Source organism: Gopherus evgoodei, chromosome 1 (assembly GCF_007399415.2).
Source record: "Gopherus evgoodei ecotype Sinaloan lineage chromosome 1, rGopEvg1_v1.p, whole genome shotgun sequence".
Lineage (NCBI taxonomy): Eukaryota > Metazoa > Chordata > Testudines > Testudinidae > Gopherus > Gopherus evgoodei.
The window spans coordinates 233,052,274-233,075,187 of record NC_044322.1 but is presented as its reverse complement, the minus strand read 5'-3'; the positions used below and the strand labels follow the sequence as shown (position 1 = coordinate 233,075,187).

The window sequence follows — 22,914 nt, the reverse complement described above, 5'->3', positions numbered from 1 at the left end:
CTTAGATGAAGTCCATCCTGAGCGAACAGTCGTCTATCCGTAAACGCTTCCCAATGACCGTACATCCCAAAGCCCTCCTTATAACACCAATACCTGAGCCATCTGTTGATCGCCATAATCTTGTCACTCCTTCGTCGCCCTGCTCTAGGAACTGGCAGAATCCCACTGAAGATCACCTGAGCCTCGATTTCTTTGAGCGTCTTCCCCAGTCTGGCATAGTCCTCCTTGATACAGTCCAGCGAATAACTAGCCGTATCATTGGTTCCCACATGAAGGACAATCAACGGATTCTTTCCCGCTCCCGCTAGGATCCTATTCAGCCTCTGGTCCACATCCTGTATCTTAGCCCCTGGCAGACAGCACACCCTTCTGTTCTCCCGATCAGGTCTAGTTACAGGCCTGTCTATTCTTCTCAGTAAAGAGTCTCCAATCACGTAGACTTGCCTTTTCCTGGCGACAGTGTGATTCTCTGGTCTATCCCCCACACCAGCTGGCCGCAATTCCTCTCGAATTGTATTCGCCCTTACAATACTCCTAGGGCTCATACTTGGTGCTGCCTCCATTGACTCCTCCCCTCCTTCTGCAGGACTAGCTGCTCGTCTCTTTTTCCTTGCCCTCTCTCCTTCAGCAGCCTGCTGTGCTCCATCTTCATTTACCAACTCAGCAAACCTGTTCCTGAGTTCTATTTCTCCATCGCTGGCCCGTCTTTTCCTCTGCCTGGTTCTCCTAGTCACATGCTTCCACCGTCCACTTTCCTCACCCAGCAGCTCCTCCTCAGAGTTCTTTGGTCCTGCTTCTGTCCGCTCGTCTGAGCTTATCCCCTGCGCCTCATCATGTCTGTGTTCCATCATCTGCTCGAACCCCCTTCTAAACTCAGCCAGAGTTTCCACCTGCATCTCCAGTCCTCTTATCTTTTCCTCCAGCAGCTCTATCAGGCGGCACTTCATGCAGACAAAACTCCTTTCAGGTGCCCCCTCCAGGACCATGTACATGCCACAGCTGCTGCATCCGGTCATCCTCAGTGCGTCTGTACCTGCTGCCTCTGCCTCCATCATACCCTTCCAACTCCGTGCCTGGCAATCCACGCCTCACACTGCACTGCAGGCCACCAACAAGCGCTGGACTGCTGGCAGACCCCTGCCTCTTCCCTTTTCTGGCTTCCTGGTTTCTCTGCCTTGGTCTCCCCTGTAACCTTCCCCTGGAAACTCCCTCTGAAACTCCCCTGTTAGCAGCTCTGTTCGCTGGCTCCTGTGCCGCTGCCTGAGTGCCTGGCTCCTTATATAGGACCCCTAATCAGGTAAGCCCCGCCCCCAACTCAGGGCTCAGCCTCGCTCCCAGCACACAGCCCCTAGCAGCCTGCACACATACTCACTCACACACAAACTCCACAATACAATCCACAAACTACAAAAACCTGCTCCTCCAACAGCACTCCCTCTGAAACTCCCCTGTTAGCAGCTCTGTTCGCTGGCTCCTGTGCCGCTGCAGCTGTCTGTCTGGCTCTCTGGGATGATCACTTCACACAACACCCAACCCCCCTGCCACCCACCGCATGGCTCTGATGAGGCTCTGATCAGGGATGAGCCTTTTAAACTATAAGCGAACAGCCCAGCACAGCTGGGTTCCCTCCCTGCCCCGCACCACGTGGCTCTGATCAGGTTCTCACTCACCAGAAGTACCTTCTCCAGGGTCATGGTCCGGAAGCCCGCATTGGGAGTTGGGGGAGGCTATTGGCTCCAGCGTTAAGCATAGTTCTTGGCTAGGGGGGAAAACGGATTCCCCACTTGCCGCCTGTGCGCTGTCCTCCTCCTCTTCGTCCTCCAGTGACTCTTCCTCCTCGCTCTGTGCAACTCCTCCCTTGCAGGTGTCCACAGACAGTGTTGGGGTAGTGGTGGTGTCACCCCCCATAATTGCATGGAGCTCACAGTAGAAGCGGAATGTATGGGGCTGTGACCCAGAGCACCCGTTTGCCTCCCTGTCTCTTTGGTATGCTTGCCTAAGCACCTTGATTTTTGTATGACACTGCTCTGTGTCCCTGGAGTAGCCTCTTTCCATCATGGCCCTGGAGATTTTAGCGTATGTATTTGCATCCAGTAATTGTTGTGATGGGTTGGACCCCTCTTTCTGGGATGCCATCTGATATATTGGGATTTCACTGAGCCTGCCTGCTCCATTAGCCTGGGCTCCCTCTCCGTGTTTTGCTGAATGAGGCTCTCCGGCCTCTGGCAGCACACACACACAGGTAGGGACGCACCAGCTGTAGAATCACACAGTCTGCGAACAGCTCTCTATGAGAAGACTCAGCTAGGAAATCGTCCAGCACTCAAATGCAGCTCCCCTCTCGAAAGTACATCCAAAATAATATTGTCTTGCACTGTAGAGAAATCTATATAACGTAAGCTGATAAATTTGCTCCCTGCCTTAATGTGGAGGATGATATGCACAACTTCTCTCCCTCTTAGGAATTGCAGAAACTTGTTCATAATTAACAAAAACGAGTTTATTAACTGTAAAAGGCAGATTTTAAATGATTATAACGGATAGCAAACAGACCAAAGCAGATTACTAAGCAAATAAAACAAAATACTCATATTAAGCTTAAGATCTTAGAGACTGGTTTCAAGAAGTAATTTCTCACCCTAAATGTTGTTTTAGGCAAGTTGCAGAGTTTCTGTAGCTTAGAATTTCAAGTATTTCTCTTCACAAGCTAGACTTCTCTGTCTCAGTCTGGACTCAGCCCTCAACTTTCCCACTGCTCAGTTGCTTTGTCTCTTCAGGTACTTTCAGCAGTCTTTCTTCTTGGGCAAGAAGGCAATGGAGAAGAGCCCTGTTTGCATTAATCGCAGTCTTAAATAAGATTTACATGAGGCAGGAATCTTTTGTTTCCCAGTCTTGATCTCCCCCTCCTTTTAGTGGAAAATTACTAGAAGTCCAAGATGGTGTTTAATACCAGGTGACAGGACCACCTGACCTACTAGTGTCACAGCTATGTCCCAGGGCACCTCTCAAGAAGGAGAGAGATTAGTATCTTCAAAGTCTTATTGTTTCTTCCTAATGACCCATCAAGGCTGATGGGGCCTGTTGTCTGAGGGTGTCTCCCAAATACACACACAGTTGTAATTGTTACATAATAAATATTCCTAATTTCAGATTCAGAAATGATACATGTATACAAATTGGTTAATCGTATTCAGTAAATCATAACCTTTCCAATGATACCTTACAAGACCCATCTTGCATAAAATATACCTCAGTTATACCATATCCATATCATAAGCATATTTCCATAAAGAATATGGAGTGTAACATCACAGATGTGTCTGAGCCTGTGTTTTCACAGGTTGGTGTATAGTTCTCCTTGTTTTTCCCAGCGTGGAGTGGTAGAGGTAGAGATGTACACCATGCTCCCATCTAGATTGGAAAGGCTACTGATTCAGGCATCTTTGGACATGTATATCAGAAGTGCTCTGTAATGTTAGTTTGTTGCCTGGTACATTTCCTGATGTGCCTCTTGGTCCTTTTTCCCCTCTCATGGAACAACTGAACCCTTAATTCTCAAGCCTCTTCCATGGTCAAATCACATGGCCACTCTACTCATTGTGCTCATGAGCTGAGGCCATAGAGGCCTACAGGAGCTCACCAAACATATCCCCCCTCAGTCTGCTTCTTTCTTTTCCTGATAAGGGTCAGATGTTTGGAAGTCATGGAAGAAGGATCTCTCAAGGTCACCATACCAGAGGCTACTGATTAAAAGAGACAGACACACCATTAGATGTCAGTATTTTTGTGGCTGTTCCATAGTTGTGCTTGTACCGCGTCTTCTCCCCATAGGTTATGGAGATCGAAGATTACTTTCCTGCTCCAGGCAGGAACTTGTCTAGTAGCGAGTTCTCTTTGTTTGGAGCTGGCACAGTTAGATGCACACAGCCGAAGTGAGCTGGTAGGTGTGCGTACCAAGGTAGGCAATTGGGAAAAGGCATTTCAAAAACAGGTAGATGGGCGTCTGGTCTCTGTGACCCCAGGGCAATGGAGTTCAAAATTGTTACTGGAGCAGCCATTATCATGAGGTCAGGGGCATTGTGGGAGAGCTGCTGGAGGACTCTTGGGGTTGACACAACTAATGCAGTGTTTTCACTTGCATGGCTCTGACCTAAGGAGGTCGATTTGTGGCTCTGCATCAAGGAGGTGGCTTTATTGTCATCGCTGTAATGGGATGCATGTGTTGGCAGGAGACAAATTTTGGTGTAGGCACATTCATAACTAGGTCTACACAAGTTGACTTAGGTTGACCAAAGTTTGTAACTTAGGTTGACCTTTATACTGGTGTAACTGCGTCCGCACTAGGGAGGGTTGTACTGCTTTAACAAAACCAGTATAGTGAAGTGGCACAACTGTTGTGTGTAGACAAGCCCTACGGGCTTGAAGTTGTACCAGTTTAACTGAAAACTGTTTTATAAACCAATACAAGTTTGTTTGGATGCTTTTACTTTGGCTTAAACCTGGCTTAATTTGGTTCAACCTCTTAAACTGATTAAACCAATAGAACTTCAACCCGTGCAGCGTCTGTTTGCAGACAAGGCCTAGGGAAATAGCTAACATTTAAAAAATGACCTAAGATGATTTAAGCAGTGTGATTTTAAACAATACTTTGCACAACAAACAGTCCTTGAATACTAACATTTTAACATGGTTTTTAAACTCAACTTGCCTTGACTACACTAAGTTCAATGCCCTGTTTAAAAGCCTGTTAGCTATCACGTTTTAAAACCAGGACAGTTTTTTCCTAATCTAGAAATTTGAGCCCTGACTCCTTTAAATTAATTCCCTGTTAAAATTATTTTTCACTCTGTCACACATGAATTATTGACATCTGAATCACCATCTGTCACAATATTGCTTACATTCACCATTGCTTGTTACATGACTGCCAAACTGTGCAATTAACACATCTTTCCTTTTTTTTTTTTTCCTGTCTCAAAAACTACAGAAAGAGCAACTTTAGATTTTTGTGTGTCAGATTGTGGAACTTTAATTCTGTGTTGTGGCACTTGATATCACCTGTCAGTTTTCCATCAAAATTACTTGTGTAGGTTTGTCTGGATGGTTTATCTGCCCTTTAGTGGATTGCAATATTGTGTAGGATGAAAACTGGCAGCTTGTTGGATTAATTATTACACAGTTGATTTCTGCGGCCATGCTGTTCAAACAGACTGGAAGCTGGTTTGCAAAAGCTTGAGTACTGACAATATGGGAATAAAGTAGGTTTCTTTGTAATGTCTACGCTAGGGGGAAAAGTATATTTTTAAGACAGAATAGTTAGCAAATTGTAAAATCTTAGTGTACACAGGACAAGTTATAGTTAACCTTTATTTAATTTCTTCAAGAAAGATGTGGAGAAATTGGAGAGGGTCCAGAGAAGAGCAACAAGAATGATTAAAGGTCTTGAGAACATGACCTATGAAGAAAGGCTGAAGGAACTGGGTTTGTTTAGTTTGGAAAAGAGAAGACTGAGAGGGGACATGATAGCAGTTTTCAGGTATCTAAAAGGGTGTCATCAGGAGGAGAGAGAAAACTTGTTCACCTTAGCCTCCAATGATAGAACAAGAAGCAATGGGCTTAAACTGCAGCAAGGGAGATTTAGGTTGGACATTAGGAAAAAGTTCCTAAGTGTCAGGGTAGTTAAACACTGGAATAGATTGCCTAGGGAAGTTGTGGAATCTCCATCTCTGGAGATATTTAAGAGTAGGTTAGATAAATGTCTATTAGGGATGGTCTGGACAGTATTTGGTCCTGCCATGAGGGCAGGGGACTGGACTCGATGACCTCTCGAGGTCCCTTCCAGTCCTAGAGTCTATGAGTCTATAAGTCTAAGTGACCCTCCATTCCTCCCCAGAGAGAGCTGCATTTCTATGGTGGGTGAAGTTACTCTTGTGTACAGAGGTTTTTGGGATACTTCAGGCTGAAATCTGTATTTTACCTTGACCTGCTAAACTGAGGCAAAATGAAAATTTGTCCTGTCTACACTAAGATTTTCCAGTGTGTTAGCTATTCAATGATAAAAACACACCTTTTTAGTGCCTATATACACATGCTAGGAAAAAAGAGCTTAATTGTCTTCTTTTACATTCCTGTCTATAGCAGAGACTTAGTCTGGAGATATTTCCAACTCTGTTACTGGCTCGCGCTCTCTCTCTCTCTCTCTCTCTCTCTCTCCCCCTCTAGCCTTGTGGGAGTTACTAATGGTCTGATTTTCGGAGTTGCAACCCTAGTGGCTATTAAAGTTGATTCACCACACCTTAGAAAATCAGACCATGAGGCCTCAGTTTCCTGATCTTTAAAATGGAGTAAATAATATTTCAAAGGGATTCTGTGAGGATTCATTTCAAGACAAACACTGTCCAAGTGCTAAATATTTATTATTTCAACCAAGCAGATTTTTTTGCAAGTTGTTCTTCTATCTGTTCAAGAATCTTTGAAGCTTTGATTTTTAAAAGAGAACCAAGACCGTTACTGAGACATTTCTCATGAAGATCATCGTTTGCCTTTCCATAAACACCTTTATGTAAAATACCCTGTCAAAATGAACGTCATTAAGTTTGCAGGCTGCAGGTTCAATTATTATTATTCAGAATCTCACCCACGTGGAGCCAACAGATGTTCCTGTTCCTTTTCCTTTCCTTAAGGCCTAGGAAAGTCTACTATAACTTTTCAAATGGAGATGCTAAGCTTTGCCACTCTTAGAAAGGGTTAGATGTACTGCAAGTCAGGAACAGACAAGAGGGGAGTGCAAGAATGTCACATAGCTCAAGTGAACAAGCTCTCCATCTCTGCTCCTTACCCCTTTTGAGAACAGAGTTAACATGTTTCCAACAAACTAAGAGGTAGGAGGAGAACAAGAAACAAGTTGTTCAAATTACTGGGTATCAAGTTTGAGTGATGGAACCTCTGAATTAGTCACTTTGTCCAGCCCCTCCTTTTTCCATTCTGAGGTAAAGTCCTCTTGGGGAAAACAAATGAACAAAAAGCTCACCCACCTTCATTTCCAGAAGATTAGCCTTTTAAGATTTTATGTCCATCCTCCCTCCACTCCAGGACTTAAGTACTCCAGCAATGTTTTCCTATGAGGCTGCACTTCCACTATGGCACAAACTTCTTTTGACTTCAGGAAGGCCTTGTGGAAAGCTGGGGCATCCTAATCTATCCCACAACAAGCTATTCTGTGGCCACAAACAGGATTATGATACCATGCAAAGAAGGGGTCTCTAAAATATCCCATTTAGTTGTCTCTTTCTATACTGAACAGCCCAAGTCTTTTAAATTTCTCCTCATATGGAAGGAGTTCCATACTCCTAATCATTTTTGTTGTCCTTTTCTTTACCTTTTCCAAGCCTAATATATCTTTTCTGAGATGGGGCTACCAGAACTATATGCAGTATTCAAGGGGTAGCTGAACCGTGGATTTAATTTACTCCTGAGGGAATTCTGCACCAAAAAATTAAAAATTATGTACACAATATTTTAAAATTCTGCAAATTTTATTTGTTAATAAATAAATGTGTCTCCAGCATGGCAGTGGGGAGCACAGGCCACTGGCTGCATTGAGGTGGGAGATAACCCTGAAGCCCCCACTTCCACCAGTATAGGGACTTGGTAATGAGGCTGCACCTGACCCTGACACAGTGCAAGGACTGAGCCTGCCCCAGAAACACCCTGGGCCCTGCTCCTCCGCTCCAGGTGCACAAGGTGTGGGGTGGGAAGACTCAGCCCAGGAGGATCCAAGTGTGGAGGGGCTTAGCGTGGGGGGGGATCCAGGTGTGGGGCGAGAGGTTTCTGTGTGGGGCAATTTGGGTGTGGGCGGTTCAGTGGGAGAACTGGATGCACAGAGACTTGTTGGAGGGTTCTGGGCGAAGGGACAGTGGGACTCTGCAGGGGATCCAGGTGAAGGTGCTTGGGGCTCAGGAAGGGAGAGCTGAGCATGGGGAGGTGGGGCTTGCCGGGAGGGGGTGGAGGGTCTGGCTGCTGGAATTGTGGGGATTGATGGGATGGGGGTCCAAGTGCAGCTCATTGAGGATCAGTGGGGTGGAGCTCTGGGCGTGAGGGGCTTGTCAGAGAAGCCCAGGTCAGGGTTCGATGGGCTGCTTAACAGGGGAGCACCAGCTGCTGCAGAGGGGACGCAGCATGCCGGGCTCCTGCCTCCCTCCGCGGTTTCCCACTCCCCTTTTCTTCTCCATCCCCTTCCCTTTCTCATTCCCTTCCCCCGCCCTATTCCACTCCCTCTTCCTTCCCCACTGCCTCTTCCCCTCACCTTCTCTTCTGTCATTTTCCCCCATCCCACTTTACCCAGCACCACCGCAGGCACTCACTGTTGCACAGAATAGAGAACAGGAAGGCTCCCAGCACACAGAAGGGGAGAAAAACTGGCACTAGGACCCAGGAGGCGGTGTTCAGCCGCAGTCAGCAGAGCCCAAACACAGCCTCCTTCAGCTGGGCAGCTCTGTGCTTGCAGAATGCGGAGGGAAGTGGCATGTAAACCTGTCTGCCGCCACCCCTCCCCCATGCCTCACCTGTTTGGAGGGGGGCAATCCCCCCCCCCCAAACTGCACTCATGGTTGCCCACTGCCCTCCTCTCCCTCGCACGGCTTCCCTTTGTTTCCCTGCCATTTTCTGCAGGAAAACACAGGGAGTGTTTGTTTGTTTTTTTTTTTGGGGGGGGGAGGCATTTTCTGTAGGTATGTAGTTGTGCAGAATCCTCCCAGGAGTAATTTATATAGTGACATTATGATATTTTCTGTCATCTTATCTATCCCTTTCCTAATGGTTCCTAACATTCTGTTAGTTTTTTTGACTGCCACTGCACATTAAACAGATGTTTTCTTGATTGTTAACAGCTAATTTAGACCTCATCATTTTGTGTGTTTAGTTGGGATTGTTTCCCAATGTGCATTACTTTGCATTTATCAACATGGAAGTTTATCTGCCATTTTGTTGCCCAATGACCCAGTTTTGTGAGATCCGTTTGTAACTTCACAGTCTGCTTTGCACTTAACTATCTTGAGTAATTTAGCACCTCACTGTTTACTCCCTTTTTGAGATCATTTACAAATATGTTGAACAGCATAGATCCCAGTACAGATATTGGGAGACCCCATTATTTACCACTTTCCCTTGTAAGAACTGACCATTTATTCCTACCTTTTTGTCTCCTATCTTTTAACTAGTTACTGGTTCATGAGAAGACCTTCCCTCTTATCCTATGACTGCTTACTTTGCTTAAGACCTATTGGTGTGGGACCTTGTCAAAGGCTTTCTGAAAGTCCAAGTACACTATATCTACTGGATCACCCTTGTCCACATGCTTGCTGACACCCTGAAAGAATTCTAATAGATTGGCGAGGCATGATTTCCATTTACAAATGCCATATTGACTCTTCCCCAACATACCGTATTCATTTATGTTTCTAATTTTGTTCTTTACTATAGTTTTGATCAATTTGCCTGGTACTGAAGTTAGGCTTACTGGCCTGTAATTGCCAGGATCACCTCTGGAGTGTTTTTTAAAAATCAACGTTACATTAACTAACATTTCCCCCTTACAAGGTTGTTAAATATAATTACATTAATTAAATATAATTAATATAATATAATTACATCATGGTTACTATTACTGAGAGGTTCAGCTATATGCACCTCTTGGACAGATTCTGTATTACACTTTAATGTGATTCTCTCAGATAGGTGAGTTCCAAGCTATTTAGGCCTTTTATAGATCAAAAATACTACTACTTTAATTTTTCCGTGCAGATCCCAGGGCCCCAGTGTCATGTAGCCTAGTGTGATATCTCATTTAACAAGTGAGCAGTCACATTCCATGCCAAGCTTTGGTTTGAATGGATTTTAGGGGTAGCCCATATTAATGCATCTGGAAAAGACTTGTCTCACAGATACCCCTTTTTAAGACCGTGCCGACTTTTGTAAAAGTACTGACTGAATGGTTTATTATTTGGGGTCAACTAGGGAGTTTTCCTGCTAATTTGGAAAAATCTGTAATATTAAGAATTGCAATACTTTTTTTCTGAAATCTGAATTGATTGAACAGAATCCAGTGACAGGGAGACAATTGACTGATAAATTGCTTAAGTCAAAAGACTAATTTTATGATGTTTTTGTGTACCAAATGTAGTAATCTTGTGGCAAAAAATAGCAGCAGGTAAATACCTGATAGAATTGGGTAAGAACATACTGTTTGAACTGTTCATGGTAGCAAGTTTTGTTAACTCCTGTAATTTTGCTGAAGACAGAAAAGCCTGTTCTTTCCTACAGTAAGTGATCACCTATAACTGTTAAAATAGTGTAATTTAATACTTCCTGAAGGGGTTTAAAATCTAAAAAGGGACAATCTGCAGCTCAGACTAGGAAGTCAGGAACCTAGTGATGATTCAGATTTCACAAATCTCATGATAACAATCAAACTAAAAACTTTGAGGTTGGTTATTATCCTGTAAACTGTCTGGCACTTGCACTGACAGCCAGTTCTACCCTGTGTAGATTGTTACTAAGGCATCTAGTATAGTAATGTCCCTGTAGCATGAGTTGCACAGATTAATCTTATAATACATAAGAAAGCCCTGAATTTTACTAGGTTTAAATGCTTCGCCTTTTTTATTTGAATGTGGGGTTTTATAGATGATAGGAAGAAAAATGGAAGACCCTGAAAGGACTGTAAATACTTGGGGAGGAGAGGCGAGGAAATAGGGAATGAAGTAATTAATACCAAGTGATCTTTTGTGGTGTTCCAGTCTAGATCTGAGCTAAGTGCAGTTACAGTGAAATTTATTTTGGTCCATTCTTACAATTTTGAGTTTATAAATGTGTTTGAGTCAGCATTGGGTTAATACAGCGCTAACCCATCACTCAACAGATCCAGATAAAGGGACACTAAGTAAATGTTTGGCCTTCCTGTTGTTGTTAACTTGCAACTTCACTCTTAATCACCATAATAAAAGGCAAGAAGAAGAATAGAGCTAGCACATGTGCAATGACAGTGGACAGTGGTTGTCCACAACACACATTTCTGTGAGGCCTTCAAGAACTTGGGTGTGTTTTTAGTGACACAACACAACAGTAAGAACAGGACTCTCTAACATTAGATGTATTTAAGCACTACAACACACAATTTTGTTTTCAGGAGGCTTCATAGCAGCATTCAGTGATGTGAGAGATCTGTCAGATCTTACCTTGAGTCTGTTTTGTTAAGGGGATGCCAGTTGGTTAGAAATATGGAAGTGCTGAATAGAGGTCATGAGAAAAAGACAGGTTGTTATAGTCAGGATTTGTGGAAGGGCCAGAAATGCACCCTGTACATGGCAACCTAGAGGAAAAAGTTCCTATTAAAAATTACAGAAGTTAATTTAAAAAACCGCTCTGGTGTTGCTTTAAGTAAAATATATGCACAACCTGCATCCAAAAATATGAATGACCCTGGCTAACAGACTCTGCAGGCCTGGCTAAACCTTAGCTAAGACACTCTGCAGCTCAGACACTATAATGATGAAGGATCATGTAGATGAATGTAGAGAAACGCCACTGAAATAATTGGAGCTTTTAGGGCATGGAATTTGGCCCTTTGTGTGCAGTACAGGTTCCAGAGTACTTTTTCAAATCCTAGTAGGACTTTTACATCCAATTAGAATTAATGCTTCTTTTCCCCCTAACTCAGATTACATCTCTACAGAGCATGGATTGAATGAGTCCTTGGCATTGTTTGCAGGGAAGATACGTTATATAAATGGAAAAGGAGAGGGTCGAGGTGGGTTTTGGTCTTGGAAGTGGTAAACAAAATCTGAAATGTTGGCCTGGTAACACTCCAGAAAAAAAACTATCCACAATTGCTTTTGCACAGCAGGGTTCAGGCTTCCTGGATATCTTGTGTGTTGTGTTATGCACTGACTAGGTTACTCACCCTGTATGTTTTTCATTTTCAAGCATATAAGATAGGGAGAAAGGAGATATTCCACCATCAAGAAATCATCATGATATTGATTTAACCTTGCATAACATTATCAGAAATGTAATTCGCCAAACACATTTTCTCTAGCTTCTGACAGAGAGAAGGTCTATCTTCAGCTTGGAGTGTATTTATTTAAAAAAATTTCCACACCAGCTCATCATGACTAATATTCTGTGCAGTCATGTTCCTGTCTGTCATTTTCAGATGTGATTTATGTGCAGCTGCAAGAAGAAACTCATTCAGTCATAACCAGGCACCTGACAGTGCACAGTGGAGGCCGTTTATGTTAAAGGGCATTGTTCTAATAAGTGAGTTTTGCAGAATAAAGATGTGCTTCTAATTGCAGTGTTCTCTGAGCCACAGCAGAGACAGAGGTTGAAAGCCTGCAGAGAAGGCAATGGGGACAAGAGAAACCTGCAAAAACCAAAATTTTGCGCCATGTCATTGGGATCTGCAAGGTTATTACTGAAAAGAAAAAAACCTTTGTGCCACCAGGGAAATTTCAAGAGGGATTGGAAATGACAAAGCATTTTTTTGTGGAATATATTTTTCTTCCACTGTCTACATGGCAAACGCTGCTTTGAAAATTTGCCTCAAAGCTCAAGAGTCATGAAACTTTCATAATATTTTCTCTTCTCATATTAAATCTTGAAAATGTGAGTGGCACAAGTGAGGACAAAATTGAGATAAAGTTTAGAAGCTGTGACCTCAACCTCCCATTGCTCAAGGTGTATTCACTGTAAAAGTGCTATAAAATCCCACTGACTCGGGACTAGGAATCATTAATTTTTACTATACTAATTTTTGCACTGTGTCTTGAAAAGGAGAAGGTAGTGTCCAGTGCTGATCTGAATCCTCCATTGACTAAGTTAACACCCTCATTCTGGTCAGCGGCATGGGTCAGAAATAATTGTGGGATGAAATGCAACTATTCAGTGTGTGCAAAATGTCCCAAAATGCCATGAATTGTGTGATGGTTGTCAGGGTATCCAGGGCTGAGAGTCCTCTTGTAACATCTTGTGACATCAGGAGGGTGTCAGCCTGTTGGCCACTCATGCACTTTCCTCTGGGCGCTGCCAGTCCTTGTTTTCCCTTGCAAGTTAACAGTAGATGCTCCCCAGTTGCAGAGGCCCTTTAAAGCATTCCCCTATAGTGTTCAGCCCCTTCTCCACTGAACACTCCCAGAAATACCAGGTCTGCCATCCCCCAAAGGCACATGTAGGCACAAGCTTGTATGATTCATCTCAGGATCAACACCTTGCTTAATATCACAGCATTTATATATATTTATAGTGAAAACCAGAATACATTTATTCTCTCAGATTCAAGTGATAGAGAACAAGAATATTGGAAACAAATGGTTACATAAAACAAAATCACGACACACTTTCTAGAGCCTAAACTTAACTGACAGGCTTACCTCCTGTCTAAAGAAGTTTCTCTCATCCCCAAAGTCCTCTGCAACATTTCAGCCAAGGTTGGCTGGGATCCCATTTTCATTAATGTAAACGGGCAGTGTGTTTATTTTCTACCTGCAGTGTTTGCTTTGCTTTCTAGGTATATCCTCACAGTTCATTGTGTGTACTCTGAGACAATGTGAGCCCACATGACTTCTTGTTCCTGTATGCTGTTGCCCTGTTGATTTCACTTCTCTTCGATAACAATGCTGGCTTACAGTGCTTAATTTACATATGACAGGGAAAGGTGAATAAACATCTCTTATCTGGCAGAAAACCTGTTTCTTCACCTCTGGTGGTGACTCATGTCTTGATACAAAATCTAGGGACATGTTCTCAGTACATACACATAATTTCGTAAATACATGTCACAATGATATTAATGACCATTGTGACCCTGGCTTTCATTTAAGACCTCACTTGACATATTTTGGTGAACCAGAGTGGACATACCAATGTCAAGACATTCCTGTAGTCCCCTTACCAGTTGGCATTAAGGGATTCTTGAGTCACACCTCCCCCCTTATGCTGATGTAGTGGGGTTAGCCACTGGCTGATCCATAGTTGTCTGGCCATAACTCTCTTGCCTGGACAAGGCATCTTCCACTATATACTCTCTCCCTTTTAATATGTACAATTGCCACATCAAAATCTTAGAGCAATGTCAGGTGTAATAGTTTGGCATTGATACCTGTGGTTCGATGTAGCCATACCAAAAGAGAGAATGGCCTGTCAGGATCCTAAATTTTCTGGCTAGGACCGTAACTGCTTGATTGCCACATACACCTCTACCCTGGTATAACACGGCCCGATATAACGCGGGTTCACATACAACGCAGTAAAGCTGTGACATGCTGCTCTGAGCAGTATGTTAAGGGTGCCAGGCCAGGCTGGGGCCGAGGGGTTCAATAAGGGGCAGAGGGTCTCAGGGGCGGTCAGTGTGGATGTTGTGCAGTCTATATGGGTTTATAAAAATATGGTAATAAGTGAATATAATGTAACTGGAATATGTTTCATGCAAAAGATCTCTGGTAAGGTATCATTACAAAGCTTATAATCTACTGCGTGTGATCATCCTATTGGAAATATGAAATATAATTCTGAGGGCCTATTGTAATTATGCAAAGTGCTGGCCATTAATGGTGGTTTGGAATCTTGATGGCTCCCATCAACCAGGACAATTGACCGGGGCTCTGTTTGTAAGCAAGCCTTCCTGTGAGTCAGGCTGCGAGGAATGAAGGCTTGGGGTCTTATAGTGACATGTGATCATGTCACGTGAACTGGAATCCATCTTTAACCAGGTGCTGTTCCAGTGAGGGGGAGTGGGAACCCAGAGAGAGACAAAGGATTCCCGCCTTATGCAAAAGATATATAAAGGGGTGGAAGAGAACAAAGGAGGACCCGTCCTGAAGAATCCCCTAGCTACCACCTAAGCTGGAACAAGAGCTGTACCAGGGGAAAGAATTGTGCCCAGGCTTGGAAGGTATCCGGTCTGAGGAAAAAGCTTACTGAAGCATCTCTAAGGGTGAGATTATCTGTATTTAGTTTGATTAGACATAGATTTGCATGTTTTATTTTATTTTGCTTGGTGACTTACTTTGTTCTGTTTGTTACTACTTGGAACCACTTAAATCCTACTTTCTGTATCTAATAGTATCACTTTTTACTTATTAATTAACTCAGAGTATGTATTAATACCTGGGGAAGCAAACAACTGTGCATATCTCTCTATCAGTGTTATAGAGGGCGAACCATTTATGAGTTTACCCTGCATACATTTTATACTCCCATTGGGAGTTGGGCATCTGAGTGCTAAAGACAAGCACACTTCTGTGAGCTGTTTTCAGGTAAACCTGCAGCTTTGGGGCAAGTAATTCAGACCCTGTTGGAGCAGACGGGAGTGTCTGGCTCAGCAGGACAGGATGCTGGAGTCCTGAACTCGTAGGGAAAGCAGGAGCAGAGGTAGTCTTGGCACATCAGGTGGCAGCTCCCAGGGGGGTTTCTGTGATCCAGCCTGTCACAGTCAGGGGCTCCCCACCAGATCTGGGGGGCAGTAGCTGTGGGAGGGCACTTTTGGGGGCCCCACGGTTCCAGAGTGTCCCAGGGGATTAGCGGGGGGCCGGGAGCACCCCGCTCTGCTTCCCTTGCCCGGCCCCAGCCCTGTTTCTCGGGGAAGGGGGCTTGGGAGAAGGGATCCCCCCACATTCATCAGCACCAATGGAAGTGGAGCAGCCGGGCCCTAGCCTGCTCCACTCCACCAGCTCCCAGCCGCAGCACTCTGTTTCCCGCCGCAGGTGAATACAAGGGGGGGAGAGGGCATCCTTTCCCCATCCTCCCCGCATTCACCTGTGGTGGGAAGCAGAATGCCACAGCTGGGAGGTGGCAGAGTGGAGCGGGCTGGGGCCATGTCGCTCCGCTTCCCGCCACAGGTGGGTACGGGGAGTGTCCTTTCCCCAAGCTCCCTGCACTCACCTGCAGCGGGAAGCGGAGCAGCCCAGCCCCAGCCAGCTCCATTCCACCAGCTCTCAGCCGTGGCGCTCCACTTCCCGCTGCAGGTGAGTGCAGGACCTTTTATTTTTCCTCAAGGGTGCTTTTCTGTACATCCTTCCATCTTGTACAAAAAAACTTCCCATTTTCTTGATTTGGGGCTTGATGAATATGGTTCCTTTTATGCTTTCTAGGGAAAATCTGCGGGTAAGTCTGCACTACCCGCGATAAATCGAATCCCCCCCCCAAGCACTCTCCCATCGACTCCCGTACTCCACCACCACGAGAGGCGCAGGCGGAGTCGACGGGGGAGCGGCAGCAGTCGACTCACCATAGTGAAGACACCACGATAAGTCGATCTAAGTACGTTGACTTCAGCTATGTTATTCACGTAGCTGAAGTTGCATAACTTAGATCGATTTCCCCCTCTTCCCCGCAGTGTAGACCAGGCCTGCTTCCTGTTCAACATCAAAAATTGTTTGGCTTTTGCTTGCAAGGAGGTCTGGCACAGGTAAGGGGAAAGACTCCCCCTCCTCCTGCAAAAGGTTACACTTTGAGACACAAAACTATTGTCTGCTGATAGAGAGAATCCACCTTTCCTTCCTCAGTGTTAACTTCTGGGAACTCAGAGACATATTCCTTTTTACTATGGGTCATAATAGTAACAGCTTTGGGCAGTAAGAGCATATCATTACCAACCAGCACATCAGCTGGTAAATTCTCAAGAACTCCCACTTTTAAGTTACCCCTTAAACCTTCCCATTCCAATAGAATGCATGCTAAAGGCACTGTCATTTTAACCTGACCTAACGATAGCAGATTCACTTCTTCCCCAGAAAGCATGTTGCTTTCCTGAATTGCATCTCTCCTGATTAGGGAGATCTGAGCACCACTGTTTTGTTAGCCTTGACAGACTTTGCCATTTACTTTGGCCATTTTAATGAACTCTTAGTCCACCTCTGAGAAGTCAGACCTGACAGAATTAACCAGAGTTCCCTCTGCCACCACTGAAATTCCTGACTCCAGGGCAGATATATTAACTCGAACAGATTGTGGAATGTTTGGAACTACCATTCATAGGACACCCCCTTTTCATGTGATCAGGGGAAGCACATGAGTAACACTTTCTGGGACCATCTTCTTGGGCTGGGGTCCTAGGAGGAGAGCAGCACTGGGATCGGGTGGACTTCACTTCCCTCTTCCTTATTCCTACAGACAAACCAGGGACCCACTTTTATTCCAAATCTTTGTCCTTCTCCTTGGGGCCTGTGCTCCCTGCGTTGCCTTGCTCATACGTATAAGTCAGCTGTTTCTGCCGCTGCTTCTACTGATACAGGAGTTTTCTCCCACACAGCAGTTCACACTTCTTCAGTGCAAACCTCAGAGAACTGCTCTTGAGCTATTAAATCCACCAATCTGTCACGGGCGTTTGCCCCTTTACTTTTAATCTGTTTTTTCAAATAATCCACCATTTTATGCACACATTCTCCTTGACTTAATTTATCAATCATTTTAAGGTTCCTCAGTATGAGGCGATAAGCCTCTGGTGTAATTTGAAACCCTTTTAATGGAAACAGTTTAAAAACATCACATTTCATATAGCTTCACTTGCATCCATATTAAATACTTGTAATGCTTTCCCCATCAGCTTGGAGAACACAAGTCATTCTCTGGTCCTCAGCGATGTTCTGCACACTGCAGATCCTTTCCAAGGGGGCCAAATATTCCTCAGTGCAGCAAGTTTCCTTGTAATTAGGTCACAATTTGCCCCAGCTGTGTGATCTTTGGAGAGGACTGCTTACTGGGTTCTGTATCTGCATCTCCAGCATCCTATGTACGTGTTCACTCTCCTTATGTTTTTTGCTCTTCCATCTCCATGGCTCCCTCATGTACAGCTTCTTGGGCTAATCTCTCTGACTCTTGCTCTTTGGCTCTCTCTGCAGCTGCTCACCTCTGGTGCTCTTGTTCCTTTTCTGCTATCAGCTTCATCCTGGTGAGCTCCAACTTCATGGCAATTTCGCTGAGGGATATGCCAGGCTGTTTTTTCCCCTTTGCTCTGAGGCCCTTTTGTTGGATCACCCTGATCCTTTGGCCATCCATCCTGCTAGCTCGTTTTACTTTTTCTATTGTTCTCTTTCCCTTACCTGAAATGAACAGAAAACAGCAAATTTTTCTTTGTCTCTTGCCAATCTTCTCTCTTGTGAACCTCTTAGAATCTAGTTTGCAAGTGCTGGGATTGTGATCTTTAGTTAACCAACAAACTGTGTATCAGTCTGCCGAGTACACCATTGTGATGGCTCTCGGGGTACCCGGGACTGAACGCCACCTTGTTACGCCCCTGTCTCATCATGAGGGAGTCTTGTGCTTAACTGGGTGTCAGTTTCCAGCACCAGCCCATTAGCCACCCAAGCACTCTCCTTTGAGCTCTGCAAGCCCTTACCAGCCTTTACTTTGCCTTGCAGGTTAACAATAGGGGCACGCCAGCCCCCGAGTCCCTTTTGAAACATTCCCCTGTAGTGAGTTCAGTCCGATCTCCACTGAATGCTCACAGTAATACCAGGTCTGCTGGCCCCAAAGGAGCAATACACACCAGATTGAATGATTCAGCTCAGGATCAGCACCTTGCTTAATATCACAGCACTTAGATATATTTAGAGTGAAAATCAGAATACGTCTTATCAAAGATTCAAGATTCAAGTGATAGAAAGTAAGAATAAAACAAAATCATAACATGTTCTCTAGAGCCTAAACTTAACAAAGTTAATCCCCTATCTAAAGACGTTTCTCACCTCCAAAGTCCTCTGCAGCATTTCAACCACAGTTGGCTGAGATCCAGTTTTCATGAATGTAAACCCACTGCCTGTTTACTTCTTAGGTGCATGAACTGTTATCTCTACATTACTGGCCCAGTGACCAGGGCACTGGACTAGAAACCAGCAGACCCAGATTCTATTGCTGACTCTGCCATTGACTTGCAAAAGAACGTATTTAAAAAACATTGGGCTTGTACCTGTTTTTACTATGTCATAGTCTTAAGACTTACTTTTTTATGTGGGAGCGGGGGAAAAAACCTGTTTTACTTTAGAAATGCAAAATCAGGGAAGCCTAGATTTAGCAGGAGGAATTCTTTTGGACAGGAGGAGGGCAGGGAGGAAGTCTTGGAGGATGTGTATTTTGCACCCTAACTGATAAACACTTCCTTTTCCCCTAGTCCCAGTTAAAACAGACTGTTGTGTTGCTCGCACTCTGGTCTGGCACTTGGGAAGTCTGTGTTTAGTTCTGAACTCTGACACAGACCTCTTATTTGTTCCTTGGCATGTTGCTTAAGACCTGAAAGCCCATTAAGGTGAAGGAAAAGACAACCATTGACTTCAGAGATGCAGCTTGCCCTGTAACAATGACAGGCCCATATATACAGATAGGCATTGGCATTATAAACAGATGTTAACACAAAACATTATTTTTTAAACAGTTTGATCATTTCCCCTCAATCAGTTGCACAAATTTCACCCTCTTGTGAGATCACTGGCTGTGCAGTTGCCATAGTTTTCCAGAGCAGACAAAACCTGAATTACTAGTGTGGAAAAAAACAACCACCAAGTGAACCCACCACTTCTTTTGGGGGGTGGAGGACAGGCTTTTTTTTTAGCCTTTGTGTGTACATCCAAAGTAGCACAAGCCCATTATTTTTTCTTCTTGGCAGGTCAAGTGTAAACTTTCTGTGCCTCCACTTCCCTAAATGGGGATAATGGTACTTACTTACATTCACAAAATGCCCAGAGATCTATTAATAAAGTGCCCTATATAGAAGCTAATAATTCTGATTATTTGATTGTTTACTATGTTCAAACCTTTGGTAAAGATAAGCTTTGCCTATTGCTTGGGGTTTTGAGGCCATGTGAAGAACGTAACTTTAAAACCAGGGGCAATTTCTACTTCAGACCCCGTGTTGCTGTGTTTAATGAGGCATGCTGACTTTTGAAAGGATTCCAACTGGCTACCATACCGCAGCACTCTCTCATTAGGTGGCTCATTTTTAAACACTGGATTGAATTTACTTCCATCCCAAGCCGACCTGGTGGTGATCTGCTTTTACACACTACAATTTACAGAGCTAGCATCCAAGTATTAATCTGGAGTTTTAATGGAAACCCTTAAGCAGGCTTAAATTGTTTCCACACTATTTGGAGTTTCCTGCTCTGCTGACTTTTATTTTGTCCCATGTGTGAATGGGTAGAGGGAGGAATCCACAGGAAAGAACAGAGAGGAAAGTAAGGATTTCAGCCTGAGAGTGACAGAAAGCAGGCCAGAAAGAATTAAAGGTTAATTGATACTGTATCTGGCACTGGTGGAGGTGATAGAAAAAATGCTCCTAAATCTGCATGGCAATTAAACAGACACATATTATTTATTACTACTTGTAACTTCAGTTCCTTAGCAAAATATTTTTTCCTGACTACTTTTGCCTTGATTCCTTCCCTGCTGTTTTTCTTCCTGAACTCTTGCCAGACATTGCTGGTGTAGACTGCATCAACTGGATTCAATGGTCATTTAACAAAACCTTGGCAGACTCCTCCTCTCTATTGTCTTAGAGACATCCCGCCCCCCCATTCACAAGCAGGACTTTGGAGCAGCTAAAGAGTCTGCTCCCAGAGTATCCTTCCCTAGTGCATGCTGGGACAAGACCTCAGTTGTTTAGTGAGTGCTGTGTGGGAAAATGTACAGTGCAGATGTGATCAGCAAAGCTGGCTAGTTTGTACATCACTGTTGAGCCAGTTACTGGGGTCAACAGCCTCAGTCGAACACTATTAGTTGAAATGAGCAATCTTGGCAAAGTTTGTTCACACCAGCAGAACAACAGAAAGCAGTGCTGGCTGAGGAAACAAGAAAGGAGTTCCACAATCAAAAATGCTTTTCTTCCTCCCCACATTACAGTAGTGTGACAGGATTCCTGAAACTCACTGCAGTGATGTTGCCAATTTACGTGGCACAATGGTAACTTCAACTAGTGACAATGAGAGCAGAAGGCCTGTGGGCTAAAGTTAAGCCATCATGCCTGCTTTTTCCTCTTCAGCTGGTAGCCACCACCTAGCATTTTTTCATTCGTGACTGAAGAGGTAGTTTTCTGCGGAGACCAAATGTAGTGCTTTCACAATTCTGTATATTTATCATACTTCAGTTGATGATTGAGGACTCCCACTTACCAGTGTTGCATGCCAGAGACAAGACCTGTGCTCAAGTGCTTGGAAATACCCGAGTCTGAGTAGTCAGCAAACTGAGGTGCATGCAAGTGTGTGATCATATGCCTGAGCCATTGCAGGGTTGGGTATTTTGGGATCTTAGATGGTTCCTGAGGGTTTGGAATGTAAATACTCCCAGCTGCTGTGAATGAGAGAGATGTATACACTAGACTTGTCAATATTCAAAATCCTTTGGGGAAAAAAAAAAAAGGAATTATCCTGTCATGCATTCATTATAAATGACTAACAGCTGGAACACTTAATAGGTTTTAAAATTGTAGATTAGAAAGCTGGGAACAGGTGATACATCGTGAATTACTTTGAAGATGAAATAACCAATATAAATGCAAAGTGCCATTCCAGCACTAACTCATCCGTACCACTTCCACGATAGGTAGGTACATATTATATCTAATTTTATAGATGGGCAAGAGAGAGCTGCTAGAGAAGCTTGTTTTTATAGCTACTGAGAGATCTGGCAGATTGACAAATACACTTGATCACTGGTAAGAGTCACATGCCCCACTGAAAGGCATTTGGAAACTCTAGCCTAATGTGGCCCTCTCTGTTTTGTTTTTAAACAGATGGATCTCTCAGTGGAAACGCTCTATAGCTTCATGCAGGAGCGCCAGAAAAGGTACGCCAAGTATGCAGAGCAGATCCAAAAGGTCAACGAGATGTCTGCGATCCTCCGCCGCATACAGATGGGCATTGACCAGACGGTCCCTCTCATGGAGAAGCTAAACAGCCTGCTGCCTGAAAGCGAGAGGCTGGAACCCTTCACCATGAAACCTGACAGGGAGCTCAAGTTATAGTCTCTCCAAACTCCCTTTCCTCACCTTCTCATTCAAACATTCAGCACAACGACACGCTTCCAGCACGCCCAATTGGCAGTCACTTGGAACAGACTGCTTTGCTGCCTGACTTTTTGCCAGGCTTTAAGAGGAAGAGCTGTCTCAGCTGCCAGAACTGTGAATTGAAACAGTACAGCCAGGAATAAAGGAGCTCCCTATTAGGATTGTTTGGAGAAGAAAATTTACCCTTCTTTTATCCCCATAGCACTGCCATCTGTATTGAAACATGTGCTTCATTCCTGTAACTAGATTCAGTCTCAAAGAGGAGCGATTCCTCCACCTGATCTTTTTAGAAAAATTTCAAAGGGGTATTGGGTGTAATAAACCCGGTAATGTGCTTTCCATGCCACTGGAGAGGTGAACAATTAGATGGCTGGCAGATATTTACAACATTCCCCAGCCCTGGAAACATGTATATTTTATAGGTGAGAATGTGGAGCCAGGAACAGGTTTATTAAATCTGCCTGTTGTTGTAATTAACATGGTTTGCATGGCGAAGAAGTTTCCCATTCAGTTCTAGTTAGCATCTCTTTCCTTGAGGGTCCTATTTTATGGTCTTATTAATTTATGGGGCTGTAAATGAATAACGGTTCCAGTTCCATGTGTCTGTGTCTTTATTGTTATACAGGCCCTGCTCTCGCCCCCCACGTAGTGATGCTAATCCAGACCATTTACCTCAGAGCAATTCTATCGAAATCTTGGCATCCTTTGGTTTTGCATCAGGAGATAAATGTATTGGGAGCCTTTAACATGCTGGTCAGATTGTTTGCTGCTGCCTTTAGCTGGAAGACTGTAGTTACATCTTTGACGGGAGGCTGAAGTGTCCATTGAGCTTAGTGTGTTGGCTCAGCTGCCTTCGTTCTGAGAGC

General features: G+C 44.1%; 1 protein-coding gene across 2 annotated transcripts in view; it reads left to right on the top strand.

The window, feature by feature from the left end:
* The window catches only part of BORCS5 (BLOC-1 related complex subunit 5), a 131,455-nt gene extending 108,809 nt beyond the window's left edge, over positions 1–22,646 (top strand). For both annotated transcript variants that reach the window (XM_030539336.1, XM_030539325.1), the window contains exon 4: positions 21,776–22,646. In XM_030539336.1, coding sequence (XP_030395196.1) covers positions 21,776–22,006 — 231 coding nt within the window. In that variant the 3' untranslated portion in view covers positions 22,007–22,646. The remainder of the gene's footprint in view (positions 1–21,775) is intronic.
* The last annotated feature ends 268 nt before the right edge of the window (positions 22,647–22,914 follow it).